The 27,860-nt window shown below is 39.5% G+C and overlaps 1 protein-coding gene across 1 annotated transcript in view; it reads left to right on the top strand.

The window, feature by feature from the left end:
- The first annotated feature begins 587 nt into the window (after positions 1-587).
- Positions 588-27,860, top strand: part of LOC136847999 (uncharacterized) — an 80,334-nt gene continuing 53,061 nt past the window's right edge. The window contains exon 1 of the mRNA XM_067120010.1: positions 588-714. Coding sequence (XP_066976111.1) covers positions 588-714 — 127 coding nt within the window. The remainder of the gene's footprint in view (positions 715-27,860) is intronic.

The following is a 27,860-nucleotide window of genomic DNA, read 5'->3' on the forward strand; positions in this document are numbered from 1 at the left end:
GAGCCACACTCGACTTGAAGTCTGCAAAGCCAAATAATTCACAAAACCGGTTCATTCCCCAAGCAAATTATGCTTTCTCACGTTCAAGCGCTGCTAAGTACAGTTTTGCCTGGTTACTCACCGGTTACTACTCAGAGCTGAAACTTGAATAAAAAAAAAAAAAAAAGTACCTCTTTAATATGTAACGTAACCTAGTGATATGTCACACAAGGTCAGCCAACAAAATCAATAAAAATGAACGGCTGACACTGTGGAATTTCTGTGTCTGAAGTGGCTGGGAGAGATTAAGTTATGAAAGGGGTGTTTTAAAGAGTAGTCAGACTGGTGGTACAAGGGGGTGGGCCTGATAGCAGATATGATTACACTCAGGGGTGTGTGTGTGTGTGTGTGTGTGTGTGTGTGTGTGTGTGTGTGTGTGTGTGTGTGTGTACACGTTATGTATATAGCAAAGACGCTGGCTGACTTGAAAGCTTTTTGGGTTCTGCACTCGTAGACTTACACATCACGCAATAGACCGATGTTGTTGTGTAAGGGAGGCTGAATGAATTGGTGGTGTAAAGGGATGCGAAAGGAATAAAGAGGGAGAAATGGGTGATGATGATGGTGATAGTGATGAGGAAGATGGAGAGGCATGGTGGTGGTTGGTGGTGGAGGTGGTAGTGGTGGCTTTAGTTCGACGGCCATGCCAGCAAAGGCTTCAAGGCCGCTACACAGGCACACACATCGGGGGAACGCCCGCCTTATGCGCACACACACACACACACACACACACACACTCACGTACATACACACACACATACACATCATCCCCTCTCTCTCTCTCTCTCTCTCTCTCTCTCTCTCTCTCTCTTATCCTCACACCTACGTTGATGTACCTTCGAAGCAAGGTGCGACCCTCATGAACAGTCATTCACCTTTGGCATTTAGCCATTGTTTATTCCCAACTTCGTCAGGTTATATAGCATCATTCCTTATGAATAACCACCTTCTTTTTTTTTTCCTTCGCGGCTGGAAACAAGCAATATTTGGTATTGATCTTGCCATGGAAGCCAGACATTGAAATTTCTGTCTAGGTATTGAAAGGAAATATGCTGCAATGATCATTACAAAGGGTCATTGTACTGAGGGAACTTCATTGCCTTTGTATGAAGTGGTACAGTTTTTCCACTTCTGTTATTCATTACGAAATATCGTTCCTTTTTAGCAGTTTTCAGAATATTGAGCCAGTCTTCTCTGAATAGAATTTCCGTATTTGTTATGTACTGTAATGTGCCTCATTATTGATTGTGCATTATACTGAAGAACAACAGATTCGTAACATGTGTATATTGGTTTGTTCTTGTGGTGGGAATTTGAACTCATGAATTCACTATCATTTTCTATTATTATTTTTATAATTATTATTATTGTTATTGTCAGGACAACTGGCATTATTCGCTTTTAAGAAATTCACATTTAAAGGAATGTTTCCCAGTGTCACGTCATTGGCAACAAGTTTAAAATGGTGAAATAATTTTCTGGTGTAGTATATTCATCAGTCAGTGTGACCCCAGGTATCGAAGAAGACTCACCCCGGCAGTCATACTTGTTTATTTTGAATTTAAATTGCTGTACGGTATGTTGGCTGCATATTTCTGACTCGACTCCACACGGTGGTTGACAGTGTCATCATTTATTGATGTAGTCAGTGTCCTTGTCATGTGATGGTGTCAGGGGTTATTTTAAATTGTTCTTACCAGGGTACTTATGCACTTGAGAGATATCTTTAGCATTTTATGTTGTGATTGTAATTCAGTGTGATTCCTCGCTCTGCAGTTAATACTATATAAGGTGCATTTTCAGACAAGCATTATAACCACTCATGAGAGAGAGAGAGAGAGAGAGAGAGAGAGAGAGAGAGAGAGAGAGAGAGAGAGATGCTCTACGTGATTTTCTTCAAGATATTAGTAGCGTCCTCTTGCCGGTGAATCGTCAAAAGTTGTCATAATTGCAGCTACTTGCTCAGATAAAGTGTGAACGTGTACAGTATTTGCAATGTGTAATATATATATGTAGAGTTTTATAGTAGGAGTATACGAACGTGTATGCGTAGTATCCGTTTTGTCTCGGTACTGTAAGCATTGTCCGTCCATCTTCCTCGTCGGCTCCTCCATCGATTCCATAGGGGCCCCAAGAAGTACCCAGCTGAGATTCCAGATCTCGCAACGCCGCTCTTTCTCTCTGTCTCGTCTCAGTTTCGATGGGGTAGATGTGGCAACGTTGCGCTGGAGTTAAGGGACCGGATGTGGCCGAGTTGCCGGGGAGATGACGTCACGGGCCACGCGTGTCCTGCCATGTGCAGCTGCAGTCACTGCTGCTGCTTCTCTATACTGCTTCTGCTGCCTTTTCCTCCTGCTGTCGTTGTCTGCACGTTTTATCTTTTCGTTTGGGAGTGAGGTTTCATTAGTTGCTAAGTAAACCATTTGGGTTAGATTGATTTGTAGGTCTAAAGGTTTTCGGTTGTCCGTACGTGCTTGCATTACGTGTCTGTAGGCGTCAGAATGCACTGTAGTCTAGACTTATAAAGAAGAAGAAGAAGAAGAATATATTCGTATTTGACAATAACTCGTAAGCATTTCTTCGTGTTAATTATTCACATTCCCACGTTACATTCCATGAGATCCCGTTACATGTTGCATACCTGATCTTTGGGGTTTCATTCTATTGATTTTGGAGTAGTAGATCATGTAAGTTTAATGCTCTCTCTCTCTCTCTCTCTCTCTCTCTCTCTCTCTCTCTCTCTCTCTCTCTCTCTCTCCTTAACTGTGAGAAAGGTCATGCCGTCTCGAAAGCTTAAACCGTTACCAGTTTATTCTTTCCTTCTTTTTTCTCTGCTTGCATGGAATGCACAATGTGAAAGCACTGTGTGATGGGGCCAACTTAGAATTTACTGGCTTTATGGCACATACACGTACAGTACGGGAGACAGTCCCTTGTTTCATGTTAATTGTGTGCCAATATATTCTTAAATAATTGGCATTTTTTCGGGGATGCGTGCCCTTCTTGGTATGTAAAATCCTGCGTTCCAATAGTCTTAGTCATGAAGTAGTCGCATGTTTATTTTAGAGTGGTAATAGTTATATGTAAATTAAATTATATGAATTGTATACTAACTAGTTGACATTTGTGGTTGCTTCTGTAATACATAAATGCGCGCGCGCGTGTGTGTATGCGTGTATGTGGAAGGTATACTAAAATTTCACTAGCAGTGACAGTCTCCTGAAAAATGAGTTTCCATCTTAGGTAAAAATAGAATCAGGTTGTAATTAGGTTAAGCTCAAACCCTTCTTCAGTAGAAGGAGTCACGAGTAAGACTTCCATCTTTCTCACGTGCAGTTCTGGATATTGATTCGGGAATTATCCACCTCTATATAGTACAGGGGTTCTCCTTAGCAAGTTTGCAGTTTGTTTGTTTCTAGGTGAACATTGGTATTCGGCCCTAAAATGGAGGACTGCACTATCAACAGAATACAAAACAAAAATAAATGGTAGCTACAGCAGTTTCCTCTTGCCTTACTACTGATTTTGCAGATACTGCAAATAGGACCCCCTAAATAGTCGTGGAAAGCATTGGAGAATCATTCTGAAACTGCAGTAAGGGCCCAATAGGTGGCATATCTCAATTTCGAAAATTATGCAGATACTGCAGTTTTCCAGTTTAAGGCAGTATTGACCTCCAGTGAAGTTGGTTATTCTTCACCTATATCAGTCTGAGTGCCTTTAGAACTGTTAAAGGGAATTTGATGATGTTCCTCTATTCATGAGGTACTTCTGAAAATACCCGACCTGAGAGTGAAATAATTTGTAAAAAAAATTTTTTATATTGTAATCTTTTTGTAGAGAAGTATTCATTTGCTTGGTTCTGACGAATATAAAGTGAGATCATACGACACATAATTGATATTTTATGTAAACTTTTTGCAATTTGCATATATTTCAGTGTTGCAATTTTACCTGTAAGATTAACGTACTTCAACTTTTTACAGCCATTAGTTCATGTTTGCTAGTTTTAATAATACGGAAACAAATGAAATAAAAAAAAAGTGATTAGATACGTAGACAGCTCAAGGAATACTTCTAAAAAGGCAATTCTTCGATGTAAGGTACTTCAAAAGTATCAGTCTACCTCTCTTAGCTGTCCTTTGGATATCCAGAGTAGGTGCTGCTGTGCTACACATGGCAGGGCGGCGCCTAGAGAGCCAGTCGATTCAGATCCCAATGGCGGATATTTTAGGCTCATTAGTAAAATCTTCAGGCATTTCAGTACTTCTGCTGTTGCCCTTGGGTTAGCGCATTACGTGCACTTTTGCATGGCAAGGCACACCTGAGGTCCTTCACACGCGTTTAATAATTGCATTCCAGCAGACGTTGGTCTAGCGGCAAAAAGCCAAGAAGAAGAAGAAGAGGGAGAAGAAGAGAGGAGGAACTGCTCAATCCAGACTTGCCTCCTGCATTCGTTTTCCCCAGTCTCGCCGTTAGTGAAAGCGCATACAGGTTACTCGTGTGTGTGTGTGTGTGTGTTCATTTTTGCATGGAGCTCATGTTGAACTTTGTTGAGGCCTCGCTCTCTCGCTCGCTGGAAAAGAAAAAGAAATAAATATGCGCAAGGTTTGATTCGTTGAGTAACTTTGTTTTATCCGTTCGTGAGATGTCCTGTTGGATTATAGATGGTTTCTAATCCCTGAAAATTATGTGTGTTGACAGTTTGTGGTTTGCCTATTTCCTCATCTTCCCAATACACGTGCATACATACATAGCCTGTGTATTTATATAGATGTGTGTGTGTAATAAAGAATAGTTTATAATTGTTTTTAATATATTTGTATAATTGTTTTAATATATTGTTTTTAAGTCCGTGTCTTGCGTATATGCATATTTTTAGAGCTTTGACAATGATGCTAGGCCTTGAAACGATAGCAATAAACCCAATGCAAATGCCTGAGATGTCGCCCTCAAGTTGTTCTTTTTTGTGTATATATGTATATATATATATATATATATATATATATATATATATATATATATATATATATATATATATATATATATATATAGTCCTAGGTACACGAATGTTATACTATATCTCGATCTGGTTGTTGGGTCTTATGACGGACGTGAGATGACTTTCTGTACGTGATTTTGGGGCAGAAGAAAGAATCATAGAAACGTCTTTGGAGTACGGGACTGACTAACTGGCTTAATAATGGTCACGTGAGATCGTGGAGAATGGGATGGGTCAAGGTACCCCCTCCCTCCCCCCGCCCCCATCCTAGCCATCGCCTAACACTCCCCCCCCCTCTTCCCACCGTTACCATTAGTAAGTGTATCCTGGCTGTAATGTCTATTTTTTCTTCGTTTTTGATTGGCGTTTGGATTCGCCTTGATCCGATTTACCGTGATGAGATAGATGGGAATTTCTCTCTCTCTCTCTCTCTCTCTCTCTCTCTCTCTCTCTCTCTCTCTCTCTCTCTCTCTCTCCAGGATGAGTAACCTCTGTGGACATCATTGGGCTTGTCCAATTCTTCTTGAGTTGCTACATGATCTAACAGCATTGTGATTCTCTCTCTCTCTCTCTCTCTCTCTCTCTCTCTCTCTCTCTCTCTCTCTCTCTAAGTTGATTAACTTACGTTTTATTGTTATCATTGGGCTTGTCCTATTCTTTTTGCATTGCTGCGTGATGTAACAGCATTATGACTCTCTCTCTCTCTCTCTCTCTCTCTCTCTCTCTCTCTCTCTCTCTCTCTATTATGATACTGTGTTTAAGTGTATGCTTTCGTTTCTATGTTACTGCAGTTGACAATGTGAGTTCCTGCGTCGGAGATGTACCATGATGAGTGTCTCATGCTGCGTAATTATGGCGTCAAAGTGTACCGTAGGGAAAGTCACTTTCCAGAAACATCGAAAATGACACAGAAGAAGAAAATAACGTAGCTGGTGTTTGTGTGTGTGTGTGTGTGTTTGTGCTTTCCGCGTTTTAAACCATGTGACTTGGGAGGTTTTCCCGTTCGCTATCACAGTGTGTTAGATATAGCCTATGCCTAATGTTTTCACTGGTGGAGTGAATAAAATATTTAAGTAGCAGCAAAAACTAACCAGTCACAGTTAGATATAGACCTAATATTTTCATTGATAGGGTGAATGAATATTTAAATAGCAGCAAAAACTAACGCATTCACAGTTAGATATAGGCCTAATAACTAACGCAGTCACAGTGAGATATAGGCCTAATATTGCCATTGATAGATTCTAGTGAATAAACATAACGCAGTCCCAGTTAGATATAGGCCTAATATTGTCACTGATAGAGTGAATGAACATTTGCTTCTTTTCAAGAATCGTGGAGTGTTTCAAAAGCCACGTTTAATTTTCCTTTGCATTGCAGCTGTTTTGGAGAATTTGGGAAGAGTTTTACACAAAATCGATAGGCTAAACACAAACAAAGCCATCAGTTCACACACAAACACACACACACACACACAGTATTTTCTAGTTGAATCGTAGATTAGCGTTAAGTGTTTTTGGAGAATTTGGCAAGAGTATCACACAAGTAGACAATCACAAACAAAGCCATCATTAAACACACACACACACACACACACACACACACACACACACACACACACACACACTACTTCCAATTTGAATCCTAGACTAACATCGCATCGAACACGTTTTTGTTTCCTTCACATCAGTCGTGAAACATCCGAAGTTGAACGACGGCCAGAATCGAGAGAAACTGTCAAATTGTAATATGAAAGAAGTGTAACACCGTTTGGGCATCAGTGACATCACGTGATCACAGATTTAATTTTGGGGTTAATGGGTCAAGGCGTGGTGTGGACTCTGGATCTTGTGTGCGTTCGGGGTATTTTCTGGGCAGCTTTATTAATAAATAGCTTATCTCATCAACCGACTGGTTATTTGACTCTCTCTCTCTCTCTCTCTCTCTCTCTCTCTCTCTCTCTCTCTCTCTCTCTCTGGGGTTGTCTTGCCGAAATTTCGGTTACGGTTAATCCAAGCTTATAAACTGACTAGTCATTTGATTTTCCTCTCTCTCTCTCTCTCTCTCTCTCTCTCTCTCTCTCTCTCTCTCTCTCTCTCTCTCTCTCTCGTTGTCGTGTTGAAATTTCGGTTACGGGTAATCCAAGCGTATAAACTGACTATGATTATTTGATTATCCTCCGCTCTCTCTCTCTCTCTCTCTCTCTCTCTCTCTCTCTCTCTCTCTCTCTCTCTCTCTCTCTCTCTCTAGGGTTTTAGGGTTGTCTTGCTGAAATTTGGTTACGGTTACCTCGACCCAAAATGTTAATTTGAGTTCCTGGACGTATCTATCGTTCGATGTTGTCAATTCAAAAGTGCCAGATTTGAAAAAGACGCAAAACGAAGGCACTGGCATCTGGGTTGTGGTGACTGCCACAGCAGTGTTATGGGAAAGGCAAAGTAACGGGTTCCGCAGCATTGTTTTTTAATGACAGATGCTTGTTTTTCTGGGTCGAATAACTGTTAATTATCCCCTCATGCACGGTTAATGATGTCCGCCGTCAGAAGTCCCGGGAACGTGGGAAATAACTATATCTAGTTTTTGTTAATTTATTATTTTTTGATAAGTGATCTTTCTGTATTTCCCTGTACGTTCTGTCACTTCTTTCCAATGAACGCCTTAATAATATTCTTTGGACGCTTGAATTTCAAGTCATTGGCCCCTTTGGTGGTGGGTTTGTTTCATATGTATAGGGTTCAGTTCATCTTCTGAATAATATAATAATAATAATAATAATAATAATAATAATAATAATATAGCTCTGTCTATGTATGTATGTATGTATGTATGTATGTATATATATATGTGTGTGTGTGTGTGTGGACAGATAGCTATGTTATTATTATTATTGTATATATATATATATATATATATATATATATATATATATATATATATATATATATATATATATATAGCATGAACCCCAGATAAATGTTCTTCTGTACACAGCCTACATAACTGTTGTCACTAAGCTTACTCCGCTCTACACCTGCAACTTTGTCAAGTGAGAGTTTGTGTGTCATTTGAAATCTCGCCGATGTTATCCAGTAATTTTTTTATTTTTCCCATTTTGTGCCCCAGTTGTGAAGAATTAAACTTAAACAGTTACAGGATCGGTGCGGTGTAAGATAACACTTTATCTAATCATTGGGAGGTTACTCGTTAAGCCGAGATACACTCACAGAAAGTTGTGATAATACACACACACACACACACACAGAAACAGTTTAGGTCAGCATTTTAATACGCAGTATTTCAACGTAAGTTCATGCGATATTCAAACTGAATTTAGGGGAAGTGTAGACTGTACCTGACACCAAGAGGAGTAGGAGGAGGAGGATGAGGGGGGAGGGGAGGAGGAGGTTAGGGTGGTTTTACCTAAGGACCCTCTCTCTCTCTCTCTCTCTCTCTCTCTCTCTCTCTCTCTCTCTCTCTCCTCTTGCTGCTTCATTCGTTCGCCAAAAACACCGTTGTATGACCCACAATACATTAGGCGACTTTGGCGAGAGACTCTTCGATCAGACGCATTTGATTTCGGTTTAATTTTGAAAGCTTGAACCCTTGGAATACCAAAGAGGGACTCCCGATTGATTTAAATCTTCCCTTAGACGTGGCAACGTTGCAACTGTCTGTCTTTTAGATTGCCGGGAGGGAAAAGCACTCTCCGGGTATTACGATCGTCGGGCAAAATGTGTTCACACATTCATCCACTTTTCGAGATAGGTTGCCCATATTGCCCGCTATGCTATTAAAAAGTGGATGTATAGTTTACCGAGTTCCTGAGGAAACTGTCTTCAGGTTCAGTCTCTCCATAACGCTGTAAATAACGGGGTTAGGCTGGATGTAACAGTATTGCCAGTCGTTACGTGTGTTATTTGCGAGGGCCTTCCCATCCCGATCGTACCTTCCGAGCCCGGGTGAGAGAGAGAAAAAAAGCGGTAGCTGGCAACTCAGTCCTTTTTAAGAGAGGTGTTGGCACTTGTTTTTGTATATTTTTGGTGCTGAATTTTCCTGTGCGTGGCGGCTTTTGGTGACGTGAAGCTTTGCTGTCAACCCAGCATGATATTTTCCTATTTATATAAGCCTTATAACCTTGGAGCCTCTGGTTAAGGTCATGAATTTAATATTTCTTGCATACAAGTACATCCAGCAAGTTTGGTTTGCGGTCCAACTGCCACAGGCGGTCATGTAGGGTTTTGGGGTTGCTGGTGAGGTTAACTGGGAGGGGTGGGGTGAGGGGATCTTGGGGTTGGGTAGACGGGGGAGAGAGAGGTTGCTCAGAAATCCAGGATCAGGTTTTAAAAATTCAACTTCGTTGATGTGGTTATTTATTTTTTTTTCCTAACAAACTTTTAGTGGACGGTTGGTTATTATTGCTGTGGTGATCACAGAATGATGTTGGTGTTATTGTTGATAATTGCGAAAGTTTTATAAGCTTATTTTCCCCTTTATTGATTCATATATTCTTGTATAGCCTATTCACACCCGATACTACAGTACACTTTAAAATAAAGATAATAATGAGATGTTTACTGCTCGGTATCACTTAATTACTTACCCGTACCCTCTCATAACCACCCTTGTGACGAAGTGTTCTCTTGGGCACGCGTGCGCACGGAAAGGCCAGGGGTGTCGAATTCCAAGGGCACGTAAAGTACGTAATAGTGTTTCATCCAGTGGAATGTGGTTTGCATCTGATCAGGAGACATTGAATCAAGAGTTGCCTTGTCTTAGCCTTGAATGTATCGTTAATTTCATTTGCATATTCTTCATGAGAGACATAAAATCCATTTCAGAATTCAGAATATTTTTTTTTTATTCTGGAATTCGTGGATGGTTGCAAATTAGGTAATTGTTATTATCGCAGTAAGCGTCATGCCAGGCTAGCTAAGTGCTTACGTAAAAATAACGCCAGTCATATCTTTCTTTTGCTTTCACTTCCACAAATCTTCAAAGATCTCCTGCCTCTGAAACTTACCAATGACCAGATGTATAAAGATGTAAGTTAGTCTAAGTCGTATTCGAATGAGAGGTCTCAAATATGCATTGGCTATTTCTCTCGCGTTGGTTAAATGTTCCATGGGAGATGTAACCAGAGTTAAATAGTTGAAAGCCTGATCGAGAGTTGATAATCTTATGAACAGTCCAGTACAGAAGATGCATCACATCTTCAAAATGTTATTCAGCTAAAATAAATTATCTCCATTCCTTATAAAATCGAAAAAGGAATTCAGTTTCAATGCGTGGCAGTCGACGGAAGTAGGTCATCTGGGTTTATCTAGGGCAACAATCAAAGTTGAGTGATATTAGTATTTCATGCTTGTTGCTCATATATTTCATATATTGTATTGCAATTTCGCTTTGTCTGCCATTCAGTATCATTAGTGTTCGTTTGTTTGTTGTCAGCTGAATGTACTTGTTATTATTATTATTATTATTATTATTATTATTATTATTATTATTATTATTGCTGTTGTTGTAGTTTATGAAATATGAATTTCTTATGTAATGCAACACCTTTAAGAGTCTTAAATGATTTGATACTGAAGCTGAAAGCATACCCCATGGTTGGCAATATGTTTTCCCTTATAAAGATTAGACTGTTTTGAGTATTTTCCATTGCAATAATCAGGATATGTTGAATATTTCCCTGTATAATATTCAGGATATGTTGAATATTTCCCTGTATGATATTCAGGATATGATGAATGCTTTCCTATAATCAGTATATGTTGAATATTTTCCTGTATAATATTCAGGATATGTTTAATACTTTCCTATAATCAGGATGTGTTGAATATTTTCCCTTATAATATTCAGGATGTTGAATATTTTCCAATATATTCACAGTATGCTGAATATTTTCCTGTAATAATATTCATGTATGTTGAATATTTTCCTATAATATTCAGGACATGTTTAATATTTTCCTATAGTAGTCAGGATATGTTGAATATTTTCCTGTAATATTAAGAATATGTTGAATATTTTTCATTGTAATATACAGGATATTTTGAATATTTTCCTGAAAAATATTCACGATATGTTGAGTATTTTCCTATAATACTTAGTGTATGTGGATAATTTTGTTTTATTATTAAGTGAAATTCGCTTTCGCACCAAATTTTGATTTTAAGAACAGAGACTTTTGCTTCACTTTTGGCTGAAGGTGAAACGGGGTTGCGAACCATCTCCTCCCTAATCCAGTTCTGGGTCAGACGGAATATTTAGCTTTCCTTGTCAGTAATTTACCACACTGTTTCCCCTATTAATAATCTACCAGCTGTTCGCCTACGTGTTACTGAAGCCATCAGTGCGTACCACGGCAGAGTTGAAAATAAGTATCAAGGTTGCGAAGCTTAACCCGAACGATCCCCTGAAGAATCTGGGCAGGTGAATGTCCTTGGTTCGTTTTGAGTCCATTCCTGCACATTTTGTTTCGTGTTTATCACGCTTGTATTTGGAAGTGGTAGTGAGGTGCTTGCGTATGTGCTTGCGGATTGGTCAGCTGGATTCACACCGGCACACGTTGATTATATAATTACATATGTGTGTTATATATATACTGTAATATACACATATGTGTTAAATGTGTGTATATACAGTATTAGTATAATATGTATGTGTGTATATATATATATATATATATATATATATATATATATATATATATATATATATATATATATATATATATATATATTGTGGAGAGAGAGAGAGAGAAAGTGCATTGCTCTAATTGAAAAAGAAAACTTGTATTTAAAACCGTTTTAGGACACAAATGAACATGCAAGTAATTACTTGTGAGTTTGCTGTCGTGCTGAGGTTATGACTTTTTGTAATCAGACACTTTCAAGTTGTGAGTCTTTGCGAAGTGCCAGACTAACGTGTGTTTAAAATGGCCGTGTCACTTGCAACCACTCATGCTTATTTTGTCATTTTAATCACGCGCAACGAAAGATGTATTTTCACGTTCATTTTAAGTGTCCTTTCCAGTGAAATCTTATAGTATTTCTTTTCATGAAATCCGTCGAGTTTGGAAAATTAATAGTGAGGGATTACGTACGCAGGATATGTAAGGATATCATCAGGTGTAAAGATGGCATGAGACTAGAAGTTCATTTCATTCTAGTGATAGGTTTGGTAGGTGAAAGGGATTTGCCGTACGAAATATTCGTGGCTTTTGTTATAATTATGATGTGGGTGGAAAAAGTTGAGTTGTGGGCAGGTGTACAGGAAATTGAATTTTGTTTGCTTTGAAGAGGCAGTCTCGGTGTGTGTGTGTGTAGACAATTATATATATAAATATATATATATATATATATATATATATATATATATATATATATGCTATTGAGAGAGGGAGAAAGAGAAATACCAGCTATCTTTGGCAGCCGGCATTGAGTGTCAGCTGGTTGCCAGCTCAGATTAACCGACCTTGACCTGTTTCTCTCTCTCTCTCTCTCTCTCTCTCTCTCTCTCTCTCTCTCTCTCTCTCTCTCTCTCTCTCTCGCATCCTAGGAAAAGGCGGTGGTGGTGTGTCGCTACAAATAGTAGTAGGAAGTCGAGGCACCATTGATTGTGTGTGTGTGTATGTGCTCATTTTTATCAGGTCTTCTCTTTATTTTCCCCTTTACTGTCCCCTACCTTCCAAGTGCTGTTCTCACTTCTTTGTTCTTATATGATGGGAGGTTCAACTTAAGATCAGCTTTGTGTGTGTCGTGTCTTTGTTGCGTGAACTTGGGTATTGTGTACTGAGAACATTTTTGGTGCGTTATAGCAGACCATGGGATTTGGGAACAGTACGAAATCTGTTTCTGTCTGGGTGTAAATCTGTATCTTGGCGATTTTTAAGGTTAAATTCTTATTGTGATTCGTTGTTTACAATTTGAGAGGCGACTTTGCTAGATCTTGAAGCTTGGGAAATGATCATACATTTTATGTCTCAAGGTTGCGCACTTTATTTTTTTTTATTATTTTTTTTTTTTATAAGTTTCGGTCCTTGTGTGGGAGTTTTTACACGATCTTCGTTAGATCGCATTAATGCGTTGTTGTTGTGATGATGGACTCGGGGCACCAGTACTTGGCACACATACGTGCCCCCAAACCCCAGCCAGCCTAACCCGGGCACTCGGGCACACACACACACACACACACACACACACACTCAGCTATCTAGGTCATCTCTTCTCTCGAGTGCGAGCATCGTTGGCATTCGAGATGATTATCCTTGGTGGTGTTCAACCTTGTAGCAAATTTTCTGAGAATCAGCCTTGCTCGAATGGAAGGGGATATATAAGCCGTGGTGTTGCCCCTGGTGGCGTCTGCTTGGCATCAGATTAGAATTAATTTTTTTTCTTTTTTTTTTCTTTTTTTACTTTTTGTTAAGCGTCTAGTGGGTATTGTTAATTGGGTCATGTCTGGTATATTTTCGGCGACTTCGTTTGGTTAGGCTTTGGTATTGGTTATTGTCAAGTGCACTGGCTCACGTTCTTTCCCTTGTATTATTATTGCATTTGGGTAGATAGATAATTGATGATCAGTGAGTTTATCTTGTGTGATTTTAATCTATTTGTGTGGTTTGCTCTAGTGATTACAAATAGTTGCATTATATATAGGCCTATATATATGTGTGTGTAATGTGTATCTATCTATCTATCTATCTATATATATAATAAATATATTATATATATATATATATATATATATATATATATATATATATGTATATGTATGTTATATTAAATTGTGTGTGATATATATTTATGTTCATGTGCCTTTACCTTGTTGGTGATAGCTTTGGCCTTTGGTTATCAGTCTAGGAATAACTATTTTTCGTATGTATCTACGTTACTGAGAGAGAGAGAGAGAGAGAGAGAGAGAGAGTATATTTAAAGTGAGACCGGTTCTCTACAATCTTGAGCCTTTATCAGTGGGTCGAGGGAATTGACGTCACAAGGCCAGCACCACCGCCGCCACTACCTATAGCACATGGAAACGAGTGATGTAATGCGTCTTTATTAGCATTTGCTGTGAAACGAAAATAGACTCTGTGGAATCCTCTTTTCAGAGGGAGATGGCATAGCCCTGGTCACAAGTCACTATTATTTTAGGATTTGAATGAGATTAGCCTTGGGATAAATCATTCTTACGCCATGGATTCGCCTTATAGTAACAGGAGAATTGCTTCCTACAAACGGTTGCAGAGGTAGATGGGCCAGCCCTTTTAATAACAGGAGAATGATATCCTACAAACGTTTGCAGTGGCGCGTAGGCCTGTCCTTTCAATAACAGGAGAATTAGATCCTGCATACGTTTGCAGTATGCACAAGCTGTCCTATAAACAACTGGAGAATTATATCCCACAAACTTTGGCAGTATACAGAAGCCTCTCATTTTAATAACAGGAGGATTAGGCTGTATCCTTTAAACGTGTATAGTACACGTAAGCTTGACCTTTTAATAACATAAGAATGGTATTCTACAAACGTTTGCAGTGGTACATAAGCCTGTCCTTTTAATAACAGAAGAATCATATCCGTCAAACGTTTATAGTATACGTAAGCCTGTCCTTTTAATAACAGAGAATCATATCCGTTAAACGTGTATAGTATACGTAAGCCTGTCCTTTTAATAACAGGAGAATGATAGTCTACAAACGTTTGCAGTGTACATAAGCCTGTCCTCTTAATAACAGGAGAATTATATCCTGCAAACGTTTGCAGTGGTGCAAAGGCCTGTCCTTTTGATAATATGAGAATTTTATTTTGCAGACTTTTGCATTTTACAAAATCAGTAAATCCTTCTTGAAATAGTCTAATATTACGTGTTTGGAATGGCCAGTAGTAATATTAATAAAGTAAAGGGAGAGAGAGAAGCATCCCATGAATTTTTGTATGGCATCTAGTAATATTAAAAAAAAAAAATGAGGGAGATATCGAGTGGGAATTACTTTTTGTATTACTGTCATAGCATTCTGTCTTCCATGTGTCTGTCCATAAGGTTCTGATTTTGTGACAGACGTAGTTATCGTGAAATTGAATCTCCGGAAATCTGGGTAGTAGCGTGCATGGTATGTGTTAGATTTCACGCAGGTTTATTAGCAAAAGCCGTTCGGTGTGATCAATACAAATTTCGTCGGTTGTAACCTGTGTTTGGGAATGAATGAATTGCAGCTGAATAGTAGACCATCGCTTTCTTCCTGTGAATTCCGTTGGGGGGTATTGCCGTCGATGCACCTCACGCGATGCACTGTAGGCATTACTTAACGTTGTTTGCAGCGTCCCTTCGGCCCTTAGCTACAACCCCTTTCATTCCTTTGACTGCACTTCCTTTCATATTCTCTGTCTTCCATCTTGCTATACACCCCCTCCTAGCGTTACTTCATAGTTTGCGAAGGTTGCACCCTGTAAACCTCGTACTCTCAATTTTAATTTCAGCGCTGGATGACCTCGTAGGTCCCAGAGCTTGGCATTGGACCTAAATCTACATATTCTGTTCTATTCAAGCAGTGGGGAACGTAGCACGGATTTTTGTTTATCGCTAAGGAGAGGAATCTTTCTCCTAACTCGTGTGTGTGTGTGTGTGTGTGGGCGCGAGAGGGGGAAACCCTTCGGAAGGAATGTCTGAGAAGGGTGGAAAGGGAGGCGCATTCTTTGAGCTTGGGTGAGGATGTAAATTGTGACGACCAGACGAGGATGACTCTGGTGGGGAGGCCTTGTTGGTTTGGAGGTCTCGGGGAGGAAAGGGGGAATAAGGGAGGAGATAGTGGGCTGGGGGCTTTTGCGTTGGGGGTTGGGGAAGAGTTTGGTGGAGGGGACTGCCCTGGCCAGTCATGTCGATGACCTTAGTCCTCTCTCTCTCTCTCTCTCTCTCTCTCTCTCTCTCTCTCTCTCTCTCTCTCTCTCTCTCTCTCTCTCTCGTCGTCGTCGTCTTTAGGATGTCCAAGGATGTACTTGTTCAGAGTCTTTTGTGATGCAAACTTAGAGAATGTTGGGGAGGGAGGGAGGGAGGGAGGAAGCTGGAGGTCTCTAGTGTGTCCTAATAAGGTGCGCGGAATATCTTTATTCATTTTTTTTTTTTCTTTTAATCTTTTGGGGGGTGAAGCCGGTAAACAAACCAATCCTATCCGGTGCCCATTTTGGTTTAATGGCACCGGAGTTACAGAAACACTCTCGGTAATAAATTAGATTGCTTTTAAACTTGAAAAGCATCGACATCCTTTTAAAAGAATGGTCGTGGTATGCGATTTTAAAGGTCCCAGCAGTAGTAGCCATGATATTTAAATGTCACTGGCAGGAGATGAGTAGTTGGATGCACCAATAGAAATCTGCCGAGTTGCAGCTGTTTTGGTCCATGGTTCTGTGCATACGGGAACGTACGAACGTGTGTAGTACGTTCGTGGACGAACGTATTAGGGTATTTCTTTTAGGGGATTTTGTTGCAGAGGGATTTGACGTTTGTGTCAAGATTTTGTTGCGTGTTTTTGCCACGTGTTGTCATTCCCCCGTTGACTGTCAGTGTAATTTCAGTTTTTAGAATTTCGCTCTCTCTCTCTCTCTCTCTCTCTCTCTCTCTCTCTCTCTCTCTTTAAGTGGAGCTCAATGTGCATTGGTAGTTTCAGTTTATAATTCTCTCTCTCTCTCTCTCTCTCTCTCTCTCTCTCTCTCTCTCTCTCTCTCTCTCTCTCTCTCTCTCTCTCTCTCTCTCTCTCTCTCTCTCTCTCTCGTCGAGGAATTTTTCTTGTCAGGGTCTGAAACCTGCATAACGGATGGGTTATGTCATTTAATCTCATGACCTCTTACCTGTAAGTCAATGACAGACGGGTTTCTGCTTCTCGTACCCTCAGGAATATAATAGTTATGGTTTTTGGTTTGGTTTTTGTTTTTCCGTTCAATTTCTGGTTTTCAGTATACTAGACGTTATTGTTTCAGAGGTTCCACTCTCTCTCTCTCTCTCTCTCTCTCTCTCTCTCTCTCTCTCTCTCTCTCTCTCTCTCTCTCTCTTTTAGAAGGATCGTGAGCGAGTTTCTGTCGAACAATATACACTTGTACTATAGCTGTCTGTGTGTATGCACGTATGTATGTTCATGCCCGCTTCATAAGTGTATACCCCATCAGCAACCCTCTTTCAATGAAGCCACAAGGCCAGGCCATTCTCTCTCTCTCTCTCTCTCTCTCTCTCTCTCTCTCTCTCTCTCTCTCTCTCTCTCTCTAGTTGTTTAAAGCTTGCCAACCCTACCACATTTCCTGTAGTGTGCAGATGACCGTAATTTATTTAGGTAACCATAATAGGATATATTATTCTTTGGTCACTTGTTAGCGTAGTATACCAAGGGGAACTTTATTAAAAAAAAATACCTAGTGTAGGTGTTTGATTCTGTACGAGATTCGTGGGCATGTAACATTAGCGTTTAAAACCATTATGGAAGTGTTCTTTTTTTAAAGAGTGGGAAACATACCTAGGTACTGGTAATATAGTCTTGACATTCAATGTTAATTTTTCCATATCTAATACATGAACATTTGTGACAGTTATAGTAGAAATGTTTCGATAATTTGTAGAGTCGTTGTCTGTATTGGTATGTTTTTTAGATCATATGTTTTTCTTTTTTTGAGTCTGATTTAGGCACACCGTTCAACTCTCATATACGAGCCTCCATTTTCAAGACTTCCTTACATCCATGTTTCTTTGTAGCCTAATTGTAAATAGCCACAATGCCCTCTTTAACATCTCGAATTCTTCACACTTTCTGGATGCTCTTGTCACTACCAAGCCTTAGATCCAAATGCTTGCTTGTGTAGTGCATGAAAGATTTATGTAGATTCTGCCATAAATTTAGAACGTAACGATTCACAGTCGATTTTGTTTTTATTTAAAGAATTGTCGTGCTCACTGCTCAGTCGTCAGCTGGTCTCTGGTGGAGATGATGGTGTTGCTACATGCGATATCGGATAACTTTTGGGTCTTGCTGTAGATCGATGTAAGAGAGAGAGAGAGAGAGAGAGAGAGAGAGAGAGAGAGAGAGAGAGAGAGAGAGAGAGAGAGAGACTGCGTATCTGTGTGCAGCTGTGGCAGCGAGGGGTGTAATGTGATTATGGCAGTCGTTCACTGTAATGAGGTTAATGTATAAATAGTCTCAGCTCTGTCTTAAATGGTATTGCACTTGGGGTACCGGGAATGGAATGGCGAGGCGGGGGTGGGGGCAAGGCGGGAGGGTCATGGGCTAAGTTAAAAGGAGGACGTAGAGAAAAATAGCAGTGAAGCAGATTCCTCTTTTAGAGTCAGGAGGGAACGAAACATTGGGGCGGGGGAGGGGTGGGCGGCGGTGCTAGCAGCAGCACCACAAGAAGAAGAGAGGTTTAGGTTGATGTCCAGATTGGTAGTGAGGTGGGTGTGCTGGTTCATGGGTGGTGGTTAGTGGTGGGGAATAGTGGAAGGGGGTAATTTGTTGGGTGGGGGTGAATGCGAATTGGGGTGGAGGAGGAGGAGGAGGATGTGGGTGGGTTAGGTAGATTGGTAAGTACGTAGGTTAGGGGAGGGGAAGGGGGAGTTTAATGTGACGCCTCCGCGTTCAAGGACAAGGTCATTCTTGGCCACTAACAGCGGCAGGAGAGAGAGAGAGAGAGAGAGAGAGAGAGAGAGAGAGAGAGAGAGTCATGGACTTGGTGTCGATGTACGACGAACGCCCCCGGGAGTAGGGACAAGGAGCAGAATACTCCAGGGAAGGATGTGTGCGTTCGCAGGATAATAAGGATACGGGGAACGCTCGAGACGCAACCGGCTGACTTGACTCTTGGAGGAGGAGGAGGAGGAGGAGATTATTGCTGTGGGCCGTCGTGCAAAAATAACCCGCAGTCATAATCATCATCATTTGATGTCATTCATTCATCATCTGGGAGGCGGGGGGGGGCGGTGTTGAAGTGCGTAATTGGGGATATTGCGATATTAATTTTTATATAAGAGGTCGCTTGATTATTGAGTCAGGTTTTGCCTTTTATATATTATATATATATATATATATATATATATATATATATATATATATATATATATATATATATATATGATTATTATCACTTTTGTACGTGATTCATTTATCACACATTACCACAGGTGAAAAATAAGAAACGGGGTGTAGGTCCTGACCGGTTTCGACTTTATTTCCAAGCCATTGGCTTGGAAATAAAGTGGAAACCGGTCAGGACCTACACCCCGTTTCTTATTTTTCACCTGTGGTAATGTGTGATATATATATATATATATATATATATATAGGCCTATATATAAATGATCGTATGTTTAGTAGTATTCAAATTGCTGTTTGTCTAGTTTTCTTGGAAATTAATTTTCTATAATTGCAGAACTGTGAAATCAAGTTGACTCTGAGGACAGTGAGTTAACAGTATTAAGACTTATGGGAAATTGTACCTCGTATATTTAGTTGGAATTCATATTGTTGTTTATTTAGTCTTCTTGGGAATGAATTTTCATTAGCAGCAGAACTATGAAATCAGTTTGACATTGGGAACAATCAGTTGACAGTATTATGAGTATGGGAAATTGAACTTCGTGAGTTTAGCTTGCATTCACGTTGTTATTTGTGGTAGTTTTCTTGGAAGTGAAATTTCCTTAGCAGCTAAACAGTCGACTCAAGTTGCCCTCCATATTCCCTGTTTCCTGTCTGAAAGCCCAGAAGCTGAAATTCTGAAACGTAGGATTTCTGTCTGTGATTCCGAAGAAGGAACACTGCTGCACCTAACGACCATTCTACGAGATAGTTCCGCAGCAGCATCACTGAGAATCCTCTCGCGCAAAACAGCAGGAGTGACATCAGTACTCGAAGCTGCAACCCAAGATTCTTTTCTTTCTTGAGTGCAGCAGGAGTCACCGACCTCAGTCAGGGTACAAAAAACAAGGTCATGGGGGTGACTTCCCCCTCTCCTCCCCTCCCCTCCCTCCTCTTCCTTCGACTCTTCGTAGATCCCCACACACTGCCCTTCTCTCTCTCTCTCTCTCTCTCTCTCTCTCTCTCTCTCTCGGTTCCAGTGCATGTGCAATGAATGCCCTTCAAAGCTGCAGTTAGCCGAGGGGGTGGGGGAAGGGAGGGAGGGAAGTGAGGAGTGCCCTCCTGTCTCTTAAACGTTAAAGGCTTCTTTTTTACTTGTTGGCTATATATATATATATATATATATATATATATATATATATATATATATATATATATATATATATATATATATATATATATATATATATATATATATATATATAGAGAGAGAGAGAGAGAGAGAGAGAGAGAGAGAGAGAGAGAGAGAGAGAGAGAGAAGTTTCTTGTTTCTCAGTCAGTTGCTAGTTGTACTCACCTGTAGATTGGTATGTAGTTCTTATGTAGGTGTAGTGTATAGTCTTGAAGAAGGCCATAGGGTAATGGCTGACACAGCTGTGGGCTTGGGAATTAATACACGAAGGTAACTGACAGCCGCGAGTATAGGAAGAAATATTGAATATATTGGAAATGTTGCCAGATAGTAATACGTATGTACTGATATCGTGGAAGTTCGATTACGGTGGGAGAGAGGTGGAGGTATGCGTAGCATGCAAGCTGCAGTTGGCTTAAGAATTTTGATGAGCTCCCAGAGAGAGAGAGAGAGAGAGAGAGAGAGAGAGAGAGAGAGAGAGAGAGAGAGAGGTAGGTTTGCCCGAACCTGAGCAATGCGAAGCCTGCCTGTCACGAAAGGAGCTTGCTGGTAGTAGCAGCGTAAGTTACTAGGAAGATACTGCATGTTCTTTTGCCCTGGCTCAGATCACACTAGGTCACTGGGCTAGTCCTTGCTATTCCAGATAAATAATGTTCACGCCAGTTGGTCTCTAACACACACACACACACGCTGCTTCACGTGATGTCAAATAACGTTCTCTTTCAAAGGTGGTTCTTGATAGCACTTCACATGCCAAAGAGACGACGTGCGAAACAGCCATAGACCAGTGATTTGATATGAGAGAGAGAGAGAGAGAGAGAGAGAGAGAGAGAGAGAGAGAGAGAGAGAGAGAGAGAGAGAGAGAGAGAGAGACTAAAATTATCAGCAGTGCAAAGACCTATTTTAGGGGAGAGAGAGAGAGAGAGATGACTAAAAATATCAACAATGTAAAGTCTTATGTTTGGAGAGAGAGAGTAAAATATCAGCAATGCAAAAACCTATGTTAGGAGTGAGAGAGAGAGACTAAATATACCAACAATGCAAAGACCTATGTTGCAGTTTTGGGGAGAGAGAGAGAGAGAGAACCGTGGCTGTTTTATTGCCAGTAAATAGGCTGGTGCACTCCACAGAAGCTTAGCGTCACTTACATAATGTAGTGGGTGTTGCGAGAGAGAGAGAGAGAGAGAGGAGCTGTTGTTACTTGCCAGCTGGTGTGTTTTCCCGGTGTCGATTACACCCAGCGAGTGTCGTTCGTCTGCCGTAAACCCACTGCTCTTTGGTTTAACACATTTTCTAGTAGATATTGTCACTTAAGAAATGCCAGGAAGTATTTCTGTCAGTGTTTTATCAGGGCAGTGAGGTTGCCAGGTTGGACGATTATGGATAATGTTTGTTTCTTCTTGTAGGATGTTTATTTCTTAGCAGTGTTACGGAATTTTGTTTTTAATATGACAGCTAATAAGGTTCATAGCTCAGTAACCTCTTGGGGAAAATATTGATCATAGTCTAAATCTGTACGAATATATTGAAATCAAAGTGAGTGAAAAGGGCATAGGAATAAACGATTTTATCAAGTAACGTTGGTAATAGCTTCAGTATGAGATCATTGTCGGAAGAAGAATGTTTGGAAGTTGATAGAGTTATATATATGATTCGAATCATACGTCACCACACTTATTACTTTTTCACCTGTGGTGATATATATATATATATATATATATATATATATATATATATATATATATATATATATATATATATATATATATATATATATATATATATATATGTGTGTGTGTGTGTGTGTGTGTGTGTGTGTGTGTGTGTGTGTGTGTGTGTGTAAATCGACAAGGGATAAGTCCAGGGAAGTAAAACAAGAGAGAAAAGTTAATTTAAAAAATGTCCCTGATAATGAAATATGGGAAGCGTGAGGTGTGAAGAGAATGTAGTCCTGGTAGATGTGGTGAATATTTTGAATAATTGTTGAATGTGCAAGTTATAAGAAATGTAGAATTGAATGAAAAATGAAAAGTGTGGGATGGACAAGTGTAAGTTTGAGAATGCTTTTGAAAGACTTGAGTACGTAAACAGAATAACAGGAGGTTGAAGAAATGGAAAGACATCAGAATTTCACGGAATTCCAGGTGAGATGCTGCGTTTCTGCGATAATTGTGTGATTGAGGAGCTGACGATTGTTTATAAGGTAAATCTCGACGAAGGAAAAACTCCAAAGGAATAGATGAGATTGCTATGTAATGTATAAAACAGCCGTTATGTAGACGCCTGAAAGAATGATAGTGGCATGGCATTATTAAATATACTCAGGATTTGATCGAGAAAGTAACAGAGGTCTGGCATTGGCAAAATAGTGTGGGTTCAAACAAGGAAGAGGGTGTGTTAGTAAGTGTTTGTTTTGAAGATAAGTTGTTGAGTGTGATTTAACTTTTTGTGACAGAAGCAAAATGTGTTGGGATAAGTATAAAAGTCGTAAAGTATGTTTTGAAGTGAAAGGGGTCACAGAGAATTGTATATTATGTTTCGTTGCTTTCTGATATCTTATTTATGGAGTGAGGCAAGGAAAGCAAGGCAGACATATGTAAGTGCAAAGTTATTGAATGAGAAAATGAGCTGTGAATGGGTTGTGCAGTATCTGATGTTGGCAGATGAGACAGTCCTCACTGGTGATACTGAAGAGAAGCTGCAGAAACTAGTTAATGCTTGTGTTTGCGTTGTTTTGATCTTATTGCTGGCTTTCCTGCCTAAACTATCAAAGTCATTATTATGTGAAATTTGTCTGTTCTGACGCCTCATACAGAAGTAGTAATTAGGTATTTTGTATTTGGTTTAAAAAAACTATTAATGTATATGTCTCTTATAGAAGTAGTAATAAAGTATTTGATTTTGAAAAAAAAAACTATAAATGTATACGTCTCATATAGAAGTAGTAATAGTAATAAAGTATTGAAAGGACAACTATTAATGTCAACGTCTCATATAGAAGTAGTAATAAAGTATAAGATCTATTAATGTAGTAGAGGATTTCTTTACTTAAGTGCGCCCTGTCTGGAATAGAAAGGCGAATTATCAAGCTACATACTATAAGGAATAAAGAAGTTCAGAAACGATTTGAAGAAAATTCTTATGAATGAACAAATGAATGGGAAAAATTGTGAATGAGAGAATGTGTATGTGTGTGAACTCGGGGGACCTAGGGGGGGAGAGTGTGTGTGCTGGTGGTGGTGATGCTGTGGCCTCCACTATAATAACCAGCTTCCCGCTACCTCCACTTCCGTTTTCTCTCTCTGTCTCTCTCTTCTCTCTCTCTCTCTCTCTCTCTCTCTCTCTCTCTGTGTTGTGTTACCTTGTCGGGGTGTATTAAAGAAATATAGCCGAAGTTGATCTGTGGTAATTGTAATATACTCTCAATGTTCTTCATGTTTTTGTACTGTCGAGAAGTTTGGTCGCTCTCTCTCTCTCTCTCTCTCTCTCTCTCTCTCTCTCTCTCTCTGTTGTGTTACCTTGTCGGGGTGTATTAAAAAAATGTAGCCGAAGTTGATCTGTGGTAATTGTAATATACTCCCAGTGTTCTTCATGTTTTTGTTCTGTCGAAAATTCTAGAACCCCCCCCCTCTCTCTCTCTCTCTCTCTCTCTCTCTCTCTCTCTCTCTCTCTCTCTCTCTCTCTCTCTCTCTCTCTCGCTGTTGTGTTACCTTGTTGGGATGTATTAAAGAAATATAGCCGAAGTTGATTTGTGGTAATTATAAAATACTCCCAATTTTCATCATGTTTTTGTTCTCTCTCTCTCTCTCTCTCTCTCTCTCTCTCTCTCTCTCTCTCTCTCTCTCTCTCTCTCTCTGTTCGTGTGTGTGTGACGCATCGTGGGGTGTGTGTGTGTGTGTGTAGATGGGTGTGTTCACGTAATCACTTGTCACATTTCCCAACTGTAACGACTCATCGCTTCTCGGAAAAAGGGAAAGATAGAAAGATTCATAATTCTGCAAAAGCGGCCGAACAAAATGAAGGTTGAAGGTTAAGCGTAGGAAGACGAAAGATCAAACGGTCGAACTGTATATTTATTATTGTTTGTTTTAGCAAATGCCTCCTTCCTGCTCTTCGTCGTATGCTTCAATCTGCCTTTAAGTGGAATCCCGCTGACGTACGATGCTTCTGCGTTGGTGGTCACTGGAAAAAATGGGGCTGCGTGAATGCTCTGACGTATTGTGTGATGGAAAATGACCTTTTCGTTATGGTAATGTGTGTGTGTGTGTGTGTGTGTGTGTGTGTGTGTGTGTGTGTGTGTGTGGGCTGTTCGTGCAACTATGCCTCATTGCAGGGAGACAGTGATTCGGAGGAAAGTGGAGTTTTCTGCTTTTATTTTTAGCTCCGAGTTCTTGTTCCTTTTTGGGCGCATTTTCGTGATTCACGAACACGTGAAGCATCGAAAGGAGGGTTCGAGAGTCGTAGCAAGTTGTCGGTAACTTGAAAAGATGATTTAGGAAATCGTCCATTTTGCGGAATTGAAGCGATTGTCGCCCCCGACTTCTCGTGAGATTCGACGTCTACATACAGCGAACGACAGGAAGTTGGTTAGAAGCGGCGTGTTGAGCAAAGTAGGTTGGGTGCACAGTTGAGGGTGAGAGTGAGAGAGGAGAGAGAGAGAGAGAGAGAAGACAAAGCTTTAGTCTCAGCGCAGCCGGCTCCTCCTCAATCTCCTCCACCCTCCTCCCCCTCCTCCCTTTCTTTCTTCTCCTCTTCTTCAGTTCCGTTGTGGGAAGTTGCTGTCATTTCCTTGGCTCCCGGGTATTCCTTCCTCTCTCCCTCTCTCTCTCTCTCTCAGCCAAGTGTACTGTCATTAACTCTTAAGTGCACATATGGCTGTTCTGAAATCGAATGCCAAGCGTTATCCCAAGTCCAGTGAAGTATTTATTTTTCATATATAACTCAAATATCACTACTTTTAATGATTTACATATTGTGTGCTTAAATCATCCCCTTTTGAGTACACTTAGCTACAACAGTGTTTCTGTAGAATTTGGGTGTGGAAATCGTACCATCTGAAATCGAGTTAATTCACTTAGGCACAGTGTTCAAATGTTCTCTTGGCCTTTGAGTTATTATACAAAAGTAACATAATTGAAAACATATGTTCCGTAATGCCATAGTAGGCTGCTGGTAGTTAATAGTATTATCACAATTAGATTTATACGTAAGTCGTCGTTAATATTCTTTTCTCGCATTGCTTAGTTAAAGATTGATTCAGTTTCCTGTCGTTTAAATTTGTGAAAATATCAGATTGGTCTCTTAATATGTAAACTATATATATATATATTATATATGTATATTTATATAATGTATGTTTGTGTCTATTTTACATTTTCATCTGTTGATCGTAGTGTACCGTTATGCCGTTATTTATACAAAGCGGGTGGGATATCAAGTTGATTTTGCCTACAGTTACAGTTTTCCAAGAACAGGAATACCGTTGCCATAGGAATATTCATGAAGAAATAATTTACTGCTACTACCACTAATGCTACTGTCTTCATAATTATTTGCATATTGCTATGCTTATGCTTTCATTTGTATTCAGTTTTGTTAGTGTCTCATCATCCTATGTATCGTGTGAATATGAAGAGGTTTGAAACGAGCGAACTTGGTGACTCGTAGACTATCGTAGACCATGTGATCGCGTGCAAAAAATAGACTAGCCCATGGCATTCATGTACCACACGAATTGTGGGTATTATTGTCGTCATCATTATTTTACGACTTGGCAGGGCACCTCAAATACGCACTCGACGTCCTCTTGTCTTTTTCAGCCACCTGCACCCTTAGGAGGAGGAGGAGGAGGAGGAGAGAGAGAGAGAGAGAGAGAGAGAGAGAGAGAAATCTAATTGTGGATGGAAGGAAGGTGGTGTGTGTGGGTGAAATCGTAAATTATAATGATAAAAAATGGAAAAAGTTATTTTATGAGAGAGAGAGGAAATCTAATTGTGGACGGAAGGCGATGTGTGTGTGTATATGTGTGTGTGTGAAGTTAGCGTAAAAGTTAATAATAAAAAGAGGGAAAAGTTATTTTAGGGGAAGGGTGAGTGAGGTGGGAGGGAAGGAAATAAGGAGTGCGGAAAAGAGAAGAGAAGAGGTCTTCCCATCCTGATGGGAAGGATGGGAGCGAAAATAGAATTTTTTTGATTAGAGGTTTCTGGCCTAAATGGGGCTAAAAGGGCCTGAATCCTTTTGTGGATGGAGTGGTGGGAGGGCTTCTTTAAATTCTCTCTCTCTCTCTCTCGCTCTCTATTTGCTATGTGCAAGCTTACAATATATAGTATATATGTATTACATAAAAATTTACATACATATACGTATATATACTGTAAATATATGAATATAATATAAATTTGTATATATATGTATATATATATACACTAAATATGTGTATATATATGTGTATCTGATTTTATATATATATATATATATATATATATATATATATATATATATACATATATATATATATATATATATATATATATATATATATATATATATATATATATAATATATAGCCTATATATAACTTTTAAAGCAAGTTATAAAGGTAAGGACGTAAACCATCGAATGTAATATTGACCTTAATATATTGGATAATTCCACCGAGCCTTAATAGACTTCCCAGATAGTTTCTGTACGTTGCGAAGATTGATAGCTTAACAATTAACATAGTCTTTATCAGTCACCCAGAAATACAACATCGAATTTATATTCCCCATCATGAAATCAATCCATAAATAGATTTCGTCTGAGCGGTTTGTGGTGCACTGTTGTAACTGCGACATTTCCTCTCCCCTCCTGAGAGAGAGAGAGAGAGAGTAGAGCGCTCGCAGTGGCGTAACGGTATGTCACCTTTAAGTACATGGCAGGCGTATGTAATTTTCCCTACGGAATCTGGTGTGTGTTTGAGAGAGAGAGAGAGGGCGGTGCTCTCGCGCGCACACATACAGTACTTTCTCTCTCTCTCTCTTTTGTTTTTGGAAGATTTTTTTGATCGATGATAATATGTGACAGTTATATATATATATATTATATGTAACCCCGTAATTTGACCAGGGCAAAATTCTTATACTTAACTGTCAAACCAGGATGCCAAACTGTGAAGTGTACCTAACCTTGGTGACAAAGGCTAAGAAATGGTGATGTGCAGTACACCACAACAGTTTACATATATAAAAAAACATTTTATCAGAAAAAAATATAATATATCTGTTTCAGTCCTTTATGTATAATTATTACACTGATACCAACACTGCACGCTGTATATACTGTTCAAATAAAATAAGCACTGAATGTATTGTAGTCGATATGCCGGGTATAGAAACACTTGAACGATTTTTATAATTATAATTAAACTTTCCAACACCAAAATAAGAAAAATAATTATATGAATAAACTTTTTACAACTTGCCACTATTAAAATAATAATGAATAACACCGAAATGCAAATACACGAACAATAATAGTAATATGATCACTGACAAAATAGATATATACACGATAAGAGCTGAAACTCCTCTCCCCTA

Source organism: Macrobrachium rosenbergii, chromosome 18 (assembly GCF_040412425.1).
Source record: "Macrobrachium rosenbergii isolate ZJJX-2024 chromosome 18, ASM4041242v1, whole genome shotgun sequence".
Taxonomy (NCBI): domain Eukaryota; kingdom Metazoa; phylum Arthropoda; class Malacostraca; order Decapoda; family Palaemonidae; genus Macrobrachium; species Macrobrachium rosenbergii.